At 55.3% G+C, this 20,386-nt stretch overlaps 2 protein-coding genes across 2 annotated transcripts; one reads left to right on the forward strand and one right to left on the reverse strand.

The window, feature by feature from the left end:
- The first annotated feature begins 2,580 nt into the window (after positions 1–2,580).
- Positions 2,581–7,238, forward strand: LOC133263796 (leucine-rich repeat-containing protein 14-like). Its single transcript, XM_061443665.1, has 3 exons — positions 2,581–2,910; positions 4,582–5,229; positions 6,629–7,238. The coding sequence occupies exons 1-3, from the start codon at positions 2,582–2,584 to the stop codon at positions 7,236–7,238; spliced, it is 1,587 nt and encodes a 528-aa protein (XP_061299649.1). The 5' UTR covers position 2,581.
- A 1,694-nt stretch (positions 7,239–8,932) lies between these two features.
- On the reverse strand, positions 8,933–14,236 carry LOC133263793 (UPF0598 protein C8orf82-like). Its single transcript, XM_061443662.1, has 3 exons — positions 14,094–14,236; positions 10,983–11,031; positions 8,933–9,434 (listed from the first exon to the last, which is right to left on the reverse strand). Exons 1-3 carry the CDS (start codon positions 14,217–14,219, stop codon positions 8,959–8,961), a joined length of 651 nt encoding a protein of 216 aa, XP_061299646.1. The 5' UTR covers positions 14,220–14,236; the 3' UTR covers positions 8,933–8,958.
- Between the last annotated feature and the right edge of the window lie 6,150 nt (positions 14,237–20,386).

Here is a 20,386-nt window from a genome sequence, read left to right on the forward strand (position 1 = left end):
TGGGGGTGGATGGTTTAGGGGGTCCCATAGTGGTGGTGGTGGGGGGCTGGGTTAGGGGGTCCCATGGGGGGGCCTGGTTTAGGGGGTCCTGTATGGGGGGGCGGGGCTGGTTTGGGGGTGTTGGGGGAGACTTTTAATGGGGTTGCATTAGGGCCAATGGGATGGGCGCTATGGGTGCTGTGGGTGCCCTTTTAGTGGAGTCTGGTTTAGGGGTGCTGGGGGGGGCCTGTGATGGGGCACAGGGGTGCTGTGGGGTACCCCATTGATGATGGGTCTGCTTTAGGGGTGCCCCATGGATGATGGGGCTGGTTTAGGGGTGCCCCATTGATGATGGGTGCTGGTTTATGTCTGCCCCACTGATAATAGATCTGGTTTAGGGGTACCCCATTGCTGGTAGGTCTGGTTTAGGGGCGCCCCATTAATAATGGGCCCAGTTTATGATGCAATGGAGTGCCCCATTGATGATGGGTCTCGTTTAGGGATGCCCCATTGATGATGGATCTGCTTGAGGGGTGCAGTGGCGTGCCCCATTGATGATGGATCTGGTTTAGGGGTGCTGTTGGGTGCCCCATTGATAATTGGTCTGGTTTAGGGGTGCTGTGGGGTGCCCCATTGATAATTGGTCTGGTTTAGGGGTGCTGTGGGGTGCCCCATTGATAATTGGTCTGGTTTAGGGATGCTGTGGGGTGCCCCATTGATAATTGGTCAGGTTTAGGGCTGCCCCATTGATGTCGGGTCTGGTTTAGGGGTGCTGTAGGGTGACTCATTGATAATTGATCTGATTTTGGGGTACCCCATTGATGATGGGTCTCATTTAGGGGTACCCCATTGATGACGGGTCTGGTTTAGGGGTGCCCCATTGATGATGGGCCTGGTTTAGTGCTGCCCCATTGATGTCGGGTCTGCTTTAGGACTGCCCCATTGATAATTGGTCAGGTTTAGGGGTGCACCATTGATGTTGGGTCTGCTTTAGGGGTGCAGTGGCGTGCCCCATTGATGTCGGGTCTGCTTTAGGGCTGCCCCATTGATGTCAGGTCTGCTTTAGGACTGCCCCATTGATGTGTGTGTGTAGGGGGTCATGTTACATATCCCACCACAGCCTTCCTTTTGCCTCTTGCCCCAGGTCCCCCCTTTCCTCTCTCTCTCTGTGTCCCCCCCGCTCCCTTGGGTGCCTCCGTGGGGCCAGCCCCATCGCACCATGCAGAGCCTCGTCTTCCTTGTTTAGGGGTGCCCCATTGATGATGGGCCTGGTTTAGGGCTGCCCCATTGATGTCGGGTCTGCTTTAGGGGTGCAGTGGCATGCCCCATTGATAATTGGTCTTGTTTAGGGGTGCCCCATTGATGTCGGGTCTGGTTTAGGGGTGCTGTGGGGTGTCCCATTGATAATTGGTCTGGTTTAGGGCTGCCCCATTGATGTCGGGTCTGCTTATGGGTGCAGTGGCGTGCGCCATTGATGATGGGCCTGGTTTAGGGGTGCCCCATTGATGATGGGCCTGGTTTAGAGCTGCCCCATTGATGTTGGGTCTGGTTTAGGGCTGCCCCATTGATGTTGGGTCTGGTTTAGTGCTGCCCCATTGATGTCGGGTCTGGTTTCGGGCTGCCCCATTGATGTCGGGTCTGCTTTAGGGCTGCAGTGGCGTTCGCCATTGATGATGGGCCTGGTTTAGGGCTGCCCCATTGATGTTGGGTCTGGTTTAGGGGTGCTGTGGGGTGCCCCACTGATAATTGGTCTGATTTAGGGCTGCCCCATTGATAATTGGTCTGGTTTAGGGGTGCCCCATTGATGTCAGGTCTGCTTTAGGGGTGCAGTGGCGTGCCCCATTGATGATGGGCCTGGTTTAGCGCTGCCCCATTGATGATGGGCCTGGTTTCGGGCTGCCCCATTGATGTCAGGTCTCCTTTAGGGGTGCAGTGGCGTGCCCCATTGATGATGGGCCTGGTTTAGGGCTGCCCCATTGATGTCGGGTCTGGTTTCGGGCTGCCCCATTTATGATGGGCCTGGTTTAGGGCTGCCCCATTGATAATTGGTCAGGTTTAGGGGTGCCCCATTGATGTTGGGTCTGGTTTAGGGGTGCTGTGGGGTGCCCCACTGATAATTGGTCTGATTTAGGGCTGCCCCATTGATAATTGGTCTGATTTAGGGGTGCCCCATTGATAATTGGTCAGGTTTAGGGGTGCCACATTGATGTTGGGTCTGGTTTAGGGCTGCCCCATTGATGTCGGGTCTGCTTTAGGGGTGCAGTGGTGTGCCCCATTGATAATTGGTCTGGTTTAGGGGTGCCCCATTTATGATGGGCCTGGTTTAGGGCTGCCCCATTGATAATTGTTCTGGTTTAGGGGTGCCCCATTTATGATGGGCCTGGTTTAGGGCTGCCCCATTGATGTCGGGTCTGCTTTAGGGCTGCCCCATTGATGTCAGGTCTGCTTTAGGACTGCCCCATTGATATGTGTGTGTGTGGGGTCATGTTACATATCCCACCACAGCCTTCCTTTTGCCTCTTGCCCCAGGTCCCCCCTTTCCTCTCTCTCTGTGTCCCCCCCGCTCCCTTGGGTGCCTCCGTGGGGCCAGCCCCACGGCACCATGCAGAGCCTCGTCTTCCTCTGCGCCCGCCGCCTGCTTGGCCACCGGCCCGGCGCCCGCCGCGCGCTGCCCTTCCTGCCCTCCGAGCTCTACCCCGTCCTCTTCCAAGCGGCCTTCGTGGACGGCCGGGCCCTGGCCCTACAGGACCTGGTCACCTCCTGGCCCTTCCCAGTGCTCAGCTTCCAGTGCCTCCTGGGCCGCTGCGGGCACCCCCGGCACCGCGCCCACCGCGCGCCCCACAGCCCCGACAAGCTCTGTGTCCAAGCCGTCCTCGCCGCCGTGGTGGCCCACGTCAGGAGGGAGCTGGAGGAGTCCCAGCAGACCCCCAGGTACCGCGGTCCCTTGGGGTAACGGGGTGGGATTGGGTCCCTCATGCCCTATGGGAAGGGTGGTGGTGGTGGTGGTGGTGGTGGTGGTCATCATCAATGCTGGACTGGGAGCGTCGTGGAAGGGTTTGGGTTGGAAGAGACCTTGAAGAGCGCCCACTTCCATGGGGGCACCTTGCACTAGAGCGGGGTGCTCCAAGCCTTGGCCAATTAGTTCCGGTGATCAAGAGTTTCTCCATTCGACCCTTCCAGTGTCCCGGCACCCTCGTCGTGATGAACCTCATCCCAAGGTCCCATCCAACTCTTCCCTCTTCCAGTTGGAGCCGTTCTTCCTTATCCCATCCCTTGTCCAAAGCCCCATTGCTCCAAGCCCCATCCAACTTGGCCTGGATCAGTTCCAGTGGTCCACAGCTTCTTCCTTCAACCCCTTCCACTGCCCCAGCACCCTCATGGTGACGAACCTCATCCCAAGGTCCCATCCAACTCTTCCCTCTTCCAGTTGGTGCCGTTCTTCCTTATCCCATCCCTTGTCCAAAGCCCCATTGCTCCAAGCCCGGTCCAGCCTGCCCTGGATCAGTTCCAGTGATCCACAGCTTCTCCCTTCAACCCCTTCCAGTGTCCCGGCACCCTCATGGTGATGAACCTCATCCCAAGGTCCCATCCAACTCTTCCCTCTTCCAGTTGGAGCTGTTCCCCCTTATCCCATCCCTTGTCCAAAACCCCATTGCTCCAAGCCCGGTCCAGCCTGCCCTGGATCAGTTCCAGTGATCCACAGCTTCTCCCTTCAACCCGTTCCACTGCCCCAGCACCCTCGTGGTGATGAACCTCATCCCAAGGTCCCATCCAACTCTTCCCTCTTCCAGTTGGTGTCCTTCCTCCCCATCCCATGTTTCCATCCCTTGTCCAAAGCCCCATTGCTCCAAGCCCCATCCAACTTGGCCTGGATCAGTTCCAGTGGTCCAAAGCTTCTCCCTTCATACCCTTGCAGTGTCCCGGCACCCTCGTGGTGATGAACCTCATCCCAAGGTCCCATCCAACTCTTCCCTCTTCCAGTTGGAGCCGTTCCTCCTCATCCCATGTTTCCATCCCTTGTCCAAAACCCCATTGCTCCAAGCCCCATCCAACTTGGCCTGGATCAGTTCCAGTGATCCAGAGCTTCTCCATTCAACCCCTTCCAGTGCCCCAGCACCCTCATGGGGAAGAACTTCATCCCAAGGTCCCATCCACGTCTTCCCTCTTCCAGTTGGAGCCGTTCCCCCTTATCCCATCCCTTGTCCAAAGCCCCATTGCTCCAAGCCCCATCCAACCTGGCCTGGATCACTTCCAGTGATCCAGAGCTTCTCCATTCAACCCCTTCCAGTGCCCCAGCACCCTCATGGGGAAGAACTTCATCCCAAGGTCCCATCCAACTCTTCCCTCTTCCAGTTGGAGCCGTTCCTCCTCATCCCATATCTCCACCCCTTGTCCAAAGCCCCTCTCCAGCTTTCCTGGAGCCCCTTTAGGCACTGGACCTGCTCCAAAGTCTCCCAGGAGCCTTGAAGGCTTCCAGGGATGGAGCCTCCATCACTTTGGGCCTCACCACCCCCATCAGGGCCGGAGCGCGGTGCGGGACACCCCCAGCTCTCCCCATTCCCTACTTTCCCCCCCCTCCAACCCCATTCCCTATCTCCCCAGCGACAGACAGTGCCACCTGCGGGTGTTGGACATGACGGGTCTCCAGGACGACGACAGCACCGCCACCGCCACCGCCCGCGGGCCAGAAGGGATGAGCCTATGGTCGGGCACGGTGGCATTGGCCAAAGCTTGCCTCGAGGTGGCCAAACACCAAAGGGAAGTGCAGAAACACAATTCCAAGCGACGCAGAACCCCCTCCGGAAGCTCCTCCCCGCCCCACGCCGTCGGCGTCGAGATCCGCGCCGACCTCTTCGTCAATGGCACGTCGTCCGGCGTCCTCCGCGACGCTCTCCAAGCCACCGGCAGCCCCCTGCGGCTCCGCTGCCGGGATTTCCACGCCGAGGAGCTGTCGGTGACCGGGATCGTGGCGTTGTTGGAATGCCTGGATCCCGGCGGCGTGCGCCGCGTGGATCTGCGCTTCAACAACCTGGGCCTGGCGGGGCTCTGCGCCGTGGTGCCGCAGCTCAGCCGCTTCCCGGATCTGCTCAGCCTCAAGCTGCCCTACAGCAACGTGGACGTGCGGAGGCACGCGGCCGGAGCCGACGCCGGGTTCCGACGTCTTGCCACGCACCTCGGGAAGCTCCGGGCCCTCCGGGAGCTCAACTTGGGATCGTCAAGGTTGTCTGGGAAGCTCAGGCAGCTGCTACGGTGCGGATCCAAGGGGCAGATGGGATCCGGAGGGAGGTGGGGGCGTGGGTGGACATCAGGAGGTTCAGTGAGGTGGGGGTGTGGGTTGGGTGATCCCGTAAATGGACTGGGGTGGATGGATGGTGGATGGGTGGATGGGTGGGATGGATCGATGATGGATGGATGGGTGGGATTGATGGGTGATGGATGGATGGGATTGATGGGTGATGGATGGATGGATGGGATTGATGGGTGATGGATGGATGGATGGGATTGAGGGATGATGGATGGATGGATGGGATTGATGGGTGATGGATGGATGGATGGGATTGATGGGTGATGGATGGATGGGATTGAGGGATGATGGACGGATGGATGGATGGGTGGGATTGATGGATGATGGATGGATGGGTGGGATTGATGGATGATGGATGAATGGATGGGATTGATGGGTGATGGATGGATGGGATTGATGGATGATGGATGGATGGATGGGTGGGATTGATGGATGATGGATGGATGGATGGATGGATGGGTGGGATTGATGGATGATGGATGGATGGATGGGTGGGATTGATGGATGATGGATGGATGGATGGGATGGATGGATGGATGGATGGATGGATGGATGGGTGGGATTGATGGGTGATGGATGGATAGATGGATGGATAATGGATATACGAATGATGGATGGATGGATGGATGATGGATAGATGGATGGGTGGGATTGATGGATAGATGGATGGATAATCGATATATGGATGATGGATAGATGGATGGATGATGGATGGATGGATGGATGATGGATAGATGGATGGATGAAGGATAGATGGATGGATGATGGATGGATGATGGATGGATGGATAGATGGATGGATGATGGATGGATGGATAGATGGATGGATGATGGATGGGTGATGGATGGATGGATAGATGGATGATGGATGGATGATGGATGGATGGATAGATGGATGGATGATGAATGGATGGATGGAGGGATGGATAGATGGATGATGGATGGATGGTGGATGGATGGATAGATGGATGGATGATGGATGGATGATGGATGGATGGATGCATGATGGATGATGGATGGATGATGGATGGATGGATGCATGATGGATGATGGATGGATAGAGCATGACTGAATGGAGGATGGCTGGATGGGTGGGCTGGCTGGCTGGATGATGGATGGACAGGTGGATGGGATGGTTGGCTGGATGGCTGATGGCCGATGGATGGATGGGATGGATGACGGATGGATGGCGCAGCCCTGAGAAGAAGGACTTGGGGGGTGCTGCGTGAGGAGAAGCACCCTATGATTTGTGTTTTGCTTTGGGAACCATCCCCACCCCATTGATCGACAGCTTGATCCCGGTGGCTTTGGTGTCCTCATGGCTCCTTCTCCCTCTTCCCACCAGGAACCTGGAAGCTCCTCTGGAAAGCCTGGAACTGGCCTTCTGCTACCTCCTTCCCGGCGACCTCGCTTTCCTCTCCCAAAGCATCCACGCTCCGGCCCTGAAGAAGCTGGACTTGAGCGGCCACCACTTCACCGAGAGCCTTCTCCAACCTCTGTGCTCCCTCCTGGAGAACTCCTCCTGCCTCCTCCACCTGGATCTCATGGAATGCCAACTCACAGACTCCCGCTTGGAAGCCCTGCTCCCGTCTCTGTGCCGTTGCTCCCGCCTCCGATGCCTGGGCCTTTTCGGCAACCCTCTGTCCACGCCGGGCCTCAAGACCTTGCTACGCCAAACCTCCGTCCTCCCGGACCTCTGCCTCGTGGTCTACCCTTACCCCGTGGACTGCTACAGCCGGGAGACGCCGCGGGCACCGGCGCCTTCCGCCGGGCCCTTGGAGGATGCTTTGGATGAGGAACGCTTCACCGCCGTCAGCGCCGAGCTCTGCCGCATGCTGGTGAGCTCCGGCCGCGACAACGCCATGTGGACAGCCAGCCTCTGCCGCCAAGGCACCCTCGACTACTTCGCCTTGGGAGAGCTTCAGCCCAACCCACAGCCCAACCCACAGCACTGATGTGGCATCACTGGGGGGGACACGGGACAGAGCCCGTGGTCCAACACCAAAACTGGGGCTGTTTCTCCTGGTTTTGGAGCTTTTGGCATCTACCGGAGGTTCCTCCTTGGGGTTTTTTTTTGGGGGGGGGGGGTTGGCACCTTCTCCCTGAGGTCATCTCCTCGTTTGGGAGCTTGGTTGGCATCTCAACAGGGTTTTCTCCTCGGTTTGGAGCTCTTTTGGCACCTTCTGCTTGAGGTTATCCTCGTTTTGGTGCCTCTTTGGCACTTTCCACCCTGTTTTCTCCATGGTTTGGTGCCACTTTGGCACCTTCTCTTGAGGTTTTCTCGTTGTTTTGGTGTTTTTTTTTTTTGACATCTACCTGATGTTTCTCCTGGTTTTGGAGCTTTTTTGGCCTCTCAAGAAGGTTTTCTCATTTTGGTGGAACATTTTGGCATCTAGCAGGGGTTTTCTCATTTTGGAGATCTTTTGGCACCTTCTGCTTGAGGTTATCCTCGTTTTGGTGCCTCTTTGGCACTTTTCACCCTGTTTTCTCTTTGGTTTGGTGCCACTTTGGCACCTTCTCCCTGAGGTTTTCTCCACGTTTTGGAGCTTTTTTGGCATCTACCTCAGGTTGCTCCTTGTTTTGGTGTTTTTTGGCATCTACCTGAGGTTGCTCCTTGGTTTGGTGCCACTTTGGCACCTTCTCCCTAAGGTTTTCTCCATGTTTTGGAGCTTTTTTGGCATCTCCCTGAGGTTTTCTCCTTGTTTTGGTGTTTTTTGGCATCTACCTGAGGTTTCTCCTTGGTTTCGAGAAACTTTGGCACCTTCTCCCTAAGGTTTTCTCCACGTTTTGGTGGTTTTTGGCATTTCCCTGGGGTTTTCTCCATGTTCTGGTGCTTCTTTGGCACCTTCCCCTGAGGTTTCTTCCTCATTTTGGTGCCACTTTGGCATCTCCCTGCAGTTTCTCCATGTTGGGTGCTGCTTTAGCACCTTTTCCCTGAGGTTTTCCCCTTGTTTTGGAGCTTTTTGGCCATCTCCCTGAGGTTTCCCCCTCATTTTGGTGCCTCTTTGGCCCCTTTTCCAGGTTTTCTCCTCAGCTGGGAGCTTTCTGGGCATCTCCCTGAGGTTTCCCCCTCATTTTGGTGCCTCTTTGGCCCCTTTTCCAGGTTTTCTCCTCAGCTGGGAGCTTTCTGGGCATCTCCCTGAGGTTTCCCCCTCATTTTGGTGCCTCTTTGGCCCCTTTTCCAGGTTTTCTCCTCAGCTGGGAGCTTTCTGGGTATCTCCCTGAGGTTTCCCCCTCATTTTGGTGCCTCTTTGGCCCCTTTTCCAGGTTTTCTCCTCAGCTGTGACCTTTTTGGCCATCTCCCTGAGGTTTTCCCCCTCATTTCGGTGCCACTTTGGCACCTTCTCCCTGATGTTTCTCCTTGGTTTGGAGCTCTTTTGCCACTTGCTCCCACCACCACCACCACGGCTTCGATGCCGCCATTCCGGCTCCGCCATTCCTCGTTATCCAGGTTCATTAACACAAGGAATTCCTTAATAAATCCGGTTGCTTTGGAAGGGCTCTGGCAAAGAACCCGGCACCGCGGCGCCTTTTATTATCACTCTTCCCCCCCCAGATCCCATCCCGACCTCCCAAATTCCCACAAGGAATCAGCTCCGTTCTCCCACTTTAAGCTTCTTTAAGGCTTGGGGTCTGGCCCCGGTGGGCTCTGATGGGGACACCGGGAATCGCGGCTCAACCCTGGCACGTGGAGCCGGGAATATCCGCGCGTTCCCTGGCGCTTCCCGCACGGAGCAACGGGAGCAGCTCCCCGGTGAGCCGGTAGCTCCGGCCTTCCCATAGGAAGTGCGTTGGTGGCTGCTCCATCCCGTGCTCGTACTGGAAGCAGGAGCTCCATTCCCAAGCCAGCGCCGAGCGCACCAGCCCCACGCCGCCGGATTTGGCCGGCGCCGGATGGTAGAGCCGCCCGTTTTCCGGCAACACCGTCAGCTTTCCCGGTTGGAATGGCACCGCCAAGCGCTCCCCCCCGCCGCAGTAGGAGAGGAGCCCGGGATCTCCCGGTAGGAGGTGGGTGAAGACAACGGGCTGATCCTCACAGCGGAGGAAGTTCCGCTCCCGGCCGCAGCGGGATAGGAACGGGAATTCCGCCTCGTAGCGCCCGCTCCGGTTCCGCTCCAGCTGCTTGAAGAAGAAGCTCAGGAATGCCACGTCTGCAGGGATATGGGACACGGGGATGTGGTTACATGCGGCTCTTCCGGGTTTGGGAAGCTGATGGGAGGAGGGATGGAAGCACCGGGAAGCGCCAATGGGAAGTGATGGTAGGGAAGGAAGGGATATGCAAATAGGGATGCCTGATCCCCCCCCCTCCCCTTCCAGTCACTGCTGCCATGGGATGGGATCCTGATGATTGGATCTCAAGGATGAGATCCTGATTAAGGATGGATGGGATCCTGGTGATTGGATCTCAGGGATGAGATCCCGATTAAGGATGGATGGGATCCTGATGATTGGATCTCAGGGAAGAGATCCCAATTAAGGATGGATGGGATCCTGGTGATTGGATCTCAGGGATGAGATCCCGATTAAGGATGGATGGGATCCTGGTGATTGGATCTCAGGGATGAGATCCCGATTAAGGATGGATGGGATCCTGATGATTGGATCTCAGGGAAGAGATCCCGATTAAGGATGGATGGGATCCTGGTGATTGGATCTCAGGGATGAGATCCCGATTAAGGATGGATGGGATCCTGGTGATTGGATCTCAGGGATGAGATCCCAAGTGATGATAGCAGCCTGATTTTAAGGATCAGCTCCCAGTTAAGGGTAAGATTCCAATTAAGGATCAGATCTTGATCAAGGATAGGATCCTGATTAAGGCTGGGATCCCAGTTAAGGATGAGATCTGGTTTTAGGATGAGATCCCAATTAAGGATTGGATCCTGATTAAGGATCTGATCTCTAGGATCGCATCCCCGTTAAGGATGAGATCCCCATTAACAATTGGATTTCAAGGATCAGATCCCACTTAGAGATTAGATCCCAAATAAGGATGGGATCCGTATTAAAGATAGGCTCCTGGTTAAGGATGGAATCGTAAGGACTGGATTCTGAATCAGGATCGGATCCCAAGGATTGGATCCCAACTGAATATTCCCAATACGGATGAGATCCCAATTGAGGACTGGATCCCAGTTAAGGATCAGATCCTTACTAAGGATCAGGGCTCATGGATGAGATCCTGATTGAGGATCAGATCCCAGTCAATACTGGATCCTGATTCAGGATTGGATCCCAACTGAATACTCCCAATACGGATGAGATCCCAGTTGAGGATTGGATCCCAGGTAAGGATCGGATCTTCATTAAGGATCAGGGCTCATGGATGAGATCATGGTTAAGGATCAGATCCTGATTAAGGATCAGATCCCAGTCAATACTGGATCCTGATTCAGGATCGGATCCCAAGGATTGGATCCCAATTGAATACTCCCAATACGGATGAGATCGCAGTTGAGGATTGGATCCCAGTTAAGGATCAGATCCTTACTAAGGATCCATCCCAGTTAAGGACTGGATCCTCATTAAGGATCAGGGCTCATGGATGAGATCCTGATTGAGGATCAGATCCCAGTCAAGTACTGGATCCCGATTCAGGATGGGATCCCAAGGACTGGATCCTAGATAAGGCTGAGATCCCAGTTAAGGATGTGATCCCAGGGAAGGGCTGCTTTTGGGGTGGGTTTGGGGCCCGGTACCTTTGAAGCAGGTGATGAAGTTCTTCACTTTGGTGTCATCCAGGAAAAGCTGTTGGAAAAGGGGGAAAAAGCCTCTGAATCCCAAAGTCTGCCTGGGATCCCTCTGGGATTTCTTTGGGATCTGCCTTGGATCCATGGGGGTTCTGTTTGGGATCCCTTTGGGATCTGTCATGGGTCCCTCTGGGTATGTTTGGGATCTATTGGGCATCCTCCATGGATCCACATGGGTTCTGTTTGGGATCTATCTGGGATCTGACCGGGATCCCTCTGAGATCTGGTTGGGATCTACCTGGGATCTGTCCTGGGTCCCTCTACGTTTGGGATGTAGCTGGGATCCACCATGGATCCACGTGGGTTCTGTTTGGGATCTGCTATGGATCCACGTGGGTTCTGTTTGGGATCTGCTATGGATCCACGTGGGTTCCGTTTGGGATCTGCTATGGATCCACGTGGGTTCTGTCTGGGATCTGTCTGGGATCTGCCATGGATCCACGTGGGTTCTGTTTGGGATCTGCTATGGATCCACGTGGGTGCCGTTTGGGATCCACCATGGATCCACGTGGGTCCTGTTTGGGATCTGCCTGGGATCTGCTATGGATCCACGTGGGTTCCGTTTGGGATCTGCTATGGATCCACGTGGGTTCTGTCTGGGATCTGTCTGGGATCTGCCATGGATCCACGTGGGTTCTGTTTGGGATCTGCTATGGATCCACGTGGGTGCCGTTTGGGATCTGCCATGGATCCACGTGGGTTCTGTTTGGGATCCATCTGGGATCTGCCATGGATCCAAGTGGGTTCTGTTTGGGATCTGCCTGGGATCTGCTATGGATCTGCGTGGGTTCTGTTTGGGATCTGTCTGGGATCTGCTATGGATCCAAGTGGGTTCTGTTTGGGATCTGCCTGGGATCTGCTATGGATCCACGTGGGTTCTGTTTGGGTTCTGTCTGGGATCTGCCATGGATCCAAGTGGGTTCTGTTTGGGATCCAGCCAGGATCCATCTGGGATCTCCCCAGGAGCCATCCCATCCATCCCCGGCGTCCCGAGGCCGTTACCGTCCTTTTGGGATTCACTGAGGGCCTGTTTGGGATCCATCTGGGATCTGTTGTGGATCTGGTTCTAGCCCCCCCCAAGGACACCCCCCCTTGTTCCCAGTGTTCCCTCTGTGTTCCCTCTGTTCCCGGTGTTCCCCCTGTTCCCATTGTTCCCAGTGCCCCCCCTGTTCCCGGTATTTCCCCTGTTCCCAGTGCACCCCTATTCCCGGTGTTCCCGTTGTCCCCCTGTCCCTGTTATTCCTGTTGTGTGTTCCCGTTGTCCCCCCCCGTTCCCGGTGTTCCCATTGTTCCTGCTGTCCCCCCCTGTTCCCGTTATTCCCGGTGTTCCCCCTATTCCCAGTGTTCCCATTGTGTGTTCCCAGTGCCCCACTGATCCCGTTATTCCCGGTGCCCCCCCTGTTCCCGGTGTTCCCCTGTTCCCATTGTTCCCAGTGTTCCCCCTATTCCTGGTGCCCCCGTGTTCCTGGTGTTCTCCCTGTTCCCATTGTTCCCAGTGTTCCCCCTATTCCCGGTGCCCCCCTGTTCCCGGTGTTCCCTCTGTTCCCATTGTTCCCCCTATTCCCGTGTTTGTGGTGTTCCCCCCGTTCCCGGTGTCTCCGTTGTTCTCCCTGTCCCCATTATTCCTGTTGTCCCCGGTGTTCCCCCCGTTATCCCCGTTATTCCCATTGCCCCCCCCGTTATCCCCCCTGTTCCTGTTGTTCTCCCTGTTCCCGTTATCCTCGTTGTTATCCCTGTTATCCCTGCTGTCCCCGTTATCCCCCCGTTATCCCCGTTGTTATTCCTGTTATCCCCACTGTCCCCATTATCCTGCTGTGTCCCTGTTATCCCTGTTGTTCCCGTTATCCCCGCTGTTATCCCCCCTGTTGTTATCCCTGTTATCCCCCCGTTATCCCTGTTGTTGTTCCTGTTATCCCCGCTGTTATCCCCCCCCGTTATCCCCGTTATCCCCCCGTTATCCCTGTTGTTGTTCCTGTTATCCCCGCTGTTATCCCCCCCGTTATCCCCCTTGTTGTTATCCCCGTTATCCCCCCCCGTTATCCCCATTATCCCCGTTGTTATCCCTGTTATTGTTCCCGTTATCCCCGTTGTTCCTCCTGTTGTTCCTGTTATCCCCGTTGTTGTTCCCCTTATCCCCCGTTATCCCTGTTGTTATCCCTGTTGTTCCCCCCGTTATCCCCGTTGTTGTTCCCGTTATCCCTGTTGTTATCCCCGTTGTTATCCCCGTTGTTCCCCCCGTTATCCCCCCTGTTATCCCCCCCTTATCCCCGTTATCCCCCCCGTTATCCCCCCTGTTATCCCCATTGTTCCCCCTATTATCCCCCCATTGTTCCCCCGTTACCCCGTTATCCCCCCATTATCCCCGCTGTTCCCCCCCCGTTATCCCTGTTGTTGTTCCCAGTATCCCCGTTGTTCCCCCCCCCGTTATCCCCGTTAACCCCTCATTATACCCGTTGTTCCCCCCCTGTTATCCCCCCCGTTATCCCTGTTGTTGTTCCCGGTATCCCCGTTGTTCCCCCCCCATTATCCCCTCATTATACCCGTTGTTCCCCCCCATTATTCCTGTTGTTGTTCCCGGTATCCCCGTTGTTCACCCCCCTGTTATCCCCCCTGTTCCCCCCCCCTTTCTCCCTGTTGTTCAGCCCCCCGTTCCCCCCCATTATCCCCGTTGTTCCCCCTGTTATCCCAGTTGTTATCCCTGTTATCCCCCCCGTTATCCCCCCGTTGTTCCCCCCATTATCCCCGTTGTTATGCCTGTTATCCCCCCTTTTACCCCCAGTTGTTCCCCCGCGTTATCCCCGTTCTTCCCCCCGTTATCCCCGTTGTTGTTCCCGTTATCCCCCCGTTGTTATCCCCCCGTTATCCCCGTTGTTGTTCCCGTTGTTGTTCCCGTTATCCCCGTTGTTGTTCCCGTTGTTGTTCCCGTTATCCCCGTTGTTGTTCCCGTTGTTGTTCCCGTTATCCCCGTTGTTGTTCCCGTTGTTGTTCCCGTTATCCCCGTTGTTGTTCCCGTTATCCCCGTTGTTGTTCCCGTTGTTGTTCCCGTTGTTGTTCCGGTACCTGTCCCTGATGATCCACCCAATAGAAGTACTCCCTGGTTCGCGGCTCCGGGCTCTGCCCCTGCCGGTACCGAGGCACCGCCGCCACCGGGCCCGGCCGGAGCCGCAGCGCCGGGAGCAGCCGCATCCCGGAACCGGAACCGAACCGGACCGGAACCGGAAATGGAGCGAGACCGAACCGGGGAACGGCACCGGGACGGGAACAGGGCCCCGCCGCCGGCCCGGAAGTGGCACCGGAAGTGGAGGAGACCGGTACGAGACGGGAACCGCTCCGGGCGGAAACATGGCCCGGGGGGACCGGTACAGACCCATAGAGACCCATAGGGACCCCATAGAGACCCCATAGGGACCCATAGAGACCCATAGAGACCCATAGGGACCCATAGAGACCCCATAGAGACCCCATAGAGACCCATAGGGACCCCATAGGGACACCATAGAGACCCCATAGAGACCCCATAGAGACCCATAGAGACCCATAGGGACCCATAGAGACCCCATAGAGACCCATAGAGACCCATAGGGACCCCATAGAGACCCCATAGAGACCCATAGAGACCCATAGGGACACCATAGAGACCCCATAGAGACCCCATAGAGACCCATAGAGACCCATAGGGACCCATAGAGACCCCATAGAGACCCCATAGAGACCCATAGGGACCCCATAGGGACCCCATAGAGACCCCATAGAGACCCCATAGAGACCCAAAGGGACCCCATAGACACCCCATAGAGACCCATAGAGACCCATAGGGACCCCATAGAGACCCCATAGAGACCCATAGGGACCCCATAGAGACCCATAGAGACCCATAGAGACCCCATTGAGACCCTATAGAGACCCATAGAGACCCCATAGAGACCCCATAGAGACCCATAGGGACCCCATAGAGACCCCATAGAGACCCATAGAGACCCCATAGAGACCCTATAGAGACCCCATAGAGACCCATAGAGACCCATAGAGATCTCATAGAGACCCCATAGAGACCCATAGAGACCAATAGAGACCCCATAGAGACCCATAGAGACCCCATAGAAACCCTATAGAGACTCCCTAGAGACCCCATAGAGACCCCATAGAGACCTTATAGAGACCCCATAGAGACGCATAGAGACCCATAGGGACCCCATAGAGACCCCATAGGGACCCATAGAGACCCATAGAGACCCATAGGGACCCATAGAGACCCCATAGAGACCCCATAGAGACCCATAGGGACCCCATAGGGACACCATAGAGACCCCATAGAGACCCCATAGAGACCCATAGAGACCCATAGGGACCCATAGAGACCCCATAGAGACCCATAGAGACCCATAGGGACCCCATAGAGACCCCATAGAGACCCATAGAGACCCATAGGGACACCATAGAGACCCCATAGAGACCCCATAGAGACCCATAGAGACCCATAGGGACCCATAGAGACCCCATAGAGACCCCATAGAGACCCATAGGGACCCCATAGGGACCCCATAGAGACCCCATAGAGACCCCATAGAGACCCAAAGGGACCCCATAGACACCCCATAGAGACCCATAGAGACCCATAGGGACCCCATAGAGACCCCATAGAGACCCATAGGGACCCCATAGAGACCCATAGAGACCCATAGAGACCCCATTGAGACCCTATAGAGACCCATAGAGACCCCATAGAGACCCCATAGAGACCCATAGGGACCCCATAGAGACCCCATAGAGACCCATAGAGACCCCATAGAGACCCTATAGAGACCCCATAGAGACCCATAGAGACCCATAGAGATCTCATAGAGACCCCATAGAGACCCATAGAGACCAATAGAGACCCCATAGAGACCCATAGAGACCCCATAGAAACCCTATAGAGACTCCCTAGAGACCCCATAGAGACCCCATAGAGACCTTATAGAGACCCCATAGAGACGCATAGAGACCCATAGGGACCCCATAGAGACCCCATACAGACCCATAGAGACCCATAGAGCCTCCCTAGAAACCCCATAGAGACCAATACAGACCCCATAGAGACCCACAGAGACCCCATACAGACCCCATAGAGACCCATAGAGACCCCATAGAGACCCCGTAGTGACCCCATAGAGACCCCATAGAGACCTCATAGAGATCCCATAGAGATCCCATAGAGACCCCATAGAGACCCTATAGAGACCCCATAGAGACCCCATAGAGACCCTATAGAGACGCCATAGAGACCCTATAGAGACCCCATAGAGACCCTATAGAGACCCCATAGAGACCCCATAGAGACCCTATAGAGACGCCATAGAGACCCTATAGAGACCCCATAGAGACCCCATAGGAACCCTATAGAGACCCTATAGAGACCCCATAGAGACGCCGTAGAGACCCCATAGAGACCCTATAGAGACCCCATAGGGACCCCATAGGGACCCTATAGAGACTCCCTAGAGACCCTATAGCGACCCCATAGAGACCCCATAGGGACCCCATAGAGACCCTATAGAGACCCCATAGAGACCCCATAGAGACCCCATAGAGACCCATAGAGACCCCATAGAGACCCCATAGAGACCCATAGGGACCCCATAGAGACCCCATAGAGACCCATAGAGACCCCATAGAGACCCATAGAGACCCCATAGAGACCCTATAGAGACCCATAGAGACCCCATAGAGACCCATAGAGACCCATAGAGATCTCATAGAGACCCCATAGAGACCCATAGAGACCAATAGAGACCCCATAGAGACCCATAGAGACCCCATACAGACCCCATAGAAACCCTATAGAGACTCCCTAGAGACCCCATAGAGACCCCATAGAGACCTTATAGAGACCCCATAGAGACGCATAGAGACCTCATAGGGAGCCCATAGAGACCCCATACAGACCCATAGAGACCCATAGAGACTCCCTAGAAACCCCATAGAGACCAATACAGACCCCATAGAGACCCACAGGGACCCCATACAGACCCCATAGAGACCCCATAGAGACCCCGTAGTGACCCCATAGAGACCCCATAGAGACCTCATAGAGATCCCATAGAGATCCCATAGAGACCCCATAGAGACCCCATAGAGACCCCATAGAGACCCTATAGAGACGCCATAGAGACCCTATAGAGACCCCATAGAGACCCTATAGAGACCCCATAGAGACCCCATAGAGACCCTATAGAGACGCCATAGAGACCCTATAGAGACCCCATAGAGACCCCATAGGAACCCTATAGAGACCCTATAGAGACCCCATAGAGACGCCGTAGAGACCCCATAGAGACCCTATAGAGACCCCATAGGGACCCCATAGGGACCCTATAGAGACTCCCTAGAGACCCTATAGCGACCCCATAGAGACCCCATAGGGACCCCATAGAGACCCCATAGAGACCCCATAGAGACCCTATAGAGACCCCATAGGAACCCTATAGAGACTCCATAGAGACCCCATAGAGACCCCATAGAGACGCCATAGAGACCCCATAGAGACGCATAGAGACCTCATAGGGACCCCATAGAGACCCTATAGGCACAACCATCCACCCCCATAGACGCCCATACACGCTATAGACACACGTGTAACCCTATAGACACCCATGTGCCCTATAGACACCCATGTACACCTATAGACACCCCTGTAACCCTATAGACACACAGGCACCCCTATAGACACCCATGTGGTGTCCTATAGACAACCCACCTGGTCCTGTAGACACCATATACCCTTATATATACACCCATACCCCATATAGACTCCCATGCACTCCTATAGACATCCCTATAGACACCCATTCTCCCTAGAGACACCCATGCACCCCTTATATATGCTCATGTACCCTACAGAGGCCCATCCCCATTATAGACACTCACCTGCTCCTATAGACCCCCATGTACCCCTATAGGCCCCAGACCCCCTACAGACACCCCTATAGACACCCGTGTACCCCTATAGGCCCCATACCCCCTATAGACACCCCTATAGACACCCGTGTACCCCTATAGGCCCCAGATCCCCTATAGACACCCCTATAGACACCCGTGTACCCCTATGGGCCCCAGACCCCCTATAGACACCCCTATAGACACCTGTGTACCCCTATAGGCCCCAGACCCCCTATAGACACCCCTATAGACACCTGTGTACCCCTATAGGCCCCAGACCCCCTATAGACACCCCTATAGACACCTGTGTACCCCTATAGGCCCCAGACCCCCTATAGACACCCCTATAGACACCCGTGTACCCCTATAGGCCCCAGACCCCCTATAGACACCCCTATAGACACCCCTGTACCCCTATAGGCCCCAGACCCCCTGTAGACACCCCTGTAGACACCTGTGTACCCCTATAGGCCCCAGACCCCCTATGGACACCCCTATAGACACTCATGTACCCCTCTAGACCCCATACCCACTATAGACATCCCTATAGACATCTATGTACCCCTATAGATCCCATACCCACTATAGACACATGTGTAGACCCCCATGTACCCCTAGAGACCCCATACCCCTTATAGACACGCCTATAGACCCCCATGTACCCCTATAGGCCCTGTACCCCCTATAGAACCCGTACCCCTATAGACCCCATACCCCTTACAGGCACCCCTATAAACCCCCATGTACCTCTATAGGCCCCATACGCCTTATAGACACCCCTATAGACCCCCCTATATCTGTATAGACCCCATTCCCCCTATAGACCCCCCATGTACCCCTATAGACCCCATAACTTCTATAGACACCACCTATAGAGACCCACAGACCCATAAGACCCCTATGTACCCCTATAGGCCCCATACCCCCTATAGACCCCACTATAGACCCCCATGTACCCCTATAGACCCCATACCCACTATAGACCCCCATATACCTCTATAGACCCTATACCCCTATAGACCCCCATGTACCCCTATAGACCCCCATGTACCCCTATAGACCCCATACCCGCTATAGACCCCCATGTACCCCTATAGACCCCATACCCCTTATATGCACACCTATAGACCCCCATGTACCCCTATAGACCCCATACCCCCTATAGACCCCCATGTACCCCTATAGACCCCATACCCCCTATAGACCCCCATGTACCCCTATAGACCCCATAACCCCTATAGACCCCCATGTACCCCTATAGACCCCATACCCCCATAGACCCCCATGCACCCCTATAGACCCCCCTATAGACCCCCATGCACCCCTATAGACCCCATACCCCCATAGACCCCGATGTACCCCTGTAAACCTCATACCCCCTATAGACACCCCTATAGACCCCCATGTACCCCTATAGACCCCATACCCCCTATAGACACCTCTATAGATCCCCATGTACCCCTATAGACCCCATACCCCCATAGACCCCCATGCACCCCTATAGACCCCCCTATAGACCCCCATGCACCCCTATAGACCCCATACCCCCATAGACCCCGATGTACCCCTGTAAACCTCATACCCCCTATAGACACCCCTATAGACCCCCATGTACCCCTATAGACCCCATACCCCCTATAGACACCTCTATAGATCCCCATGTACCCCCATAGACCCCATACCCCCTATAGACCCCCCTATAGACCCCCATGCACCCCTATAGACCCCATACCCCCATAGACCCCGATGTACCCCTGTAAACCTCATACCCCCTATAGACACCCCTATAGACCCCCATGTACCCCTATAGACCCCATACCCCCTATAGACACCTCTATAGATCCCCATGTACCCCTATAGACCCCATACCCCCATAGACCCCCATGCACCCCTATAGACCCCCCTATAGACCCCCATGCACCCCTATAGACCCCATACCCCCATAGACCCCGATGTACCCCTGTAAACCTCATACCCCCTATAGACACCCCTATAGACCCCCATGTACCCCTATAGACCCCATACCCCCTATAGACACATCTATAGACCCCCATGTACCCCTATAGACCCCCATACCCCCTATAGACCCCCATGTACCCCTATAGACCCCATACCCCCTATAGACCCCCCTATAGACCCCCATGTACCCCTATAGACCCCCATGTACCCCTATAGACCCCATACCCCCTATAGACCCCCATGTACCCCTATAGACCCCATACCCCCCATAGACCCCCCTATAGACCCCCATGTACCCCTATAGACCCCATACCCCCTATAGACCCCCATGTACCCCTATAGACCCCATACCCCCTATAGACCCCCATGCACCCCTATAGACCCCATACCCCCCATAGACCCCCCTATAGACCCCAGTGAAAGCTCCCGCAGCCGCCTCCAGCCGAAGCTTTATTCACATCCGGGTACAGAGACAG

The sequence above is a fragment of the Pezoporus flaviventris genome, unplaced genomic scaffold (genome assembly GCF_033815535.1).
Source record: "Pezoporus flaviventris isolate CSIRO_AGI_PZ_B2104156 unplaced genomic scaffold, CSIRO_AGI_Pfla_v1 ptg000468l, whole genome shotgun sequence".
NCBI classification, from domain to species: Eukaryota; Metazoa; Chordata; class Aves; order Psittaciformes; family Psittacidae; genus Pezoporus; species Pezoporus flaviventris.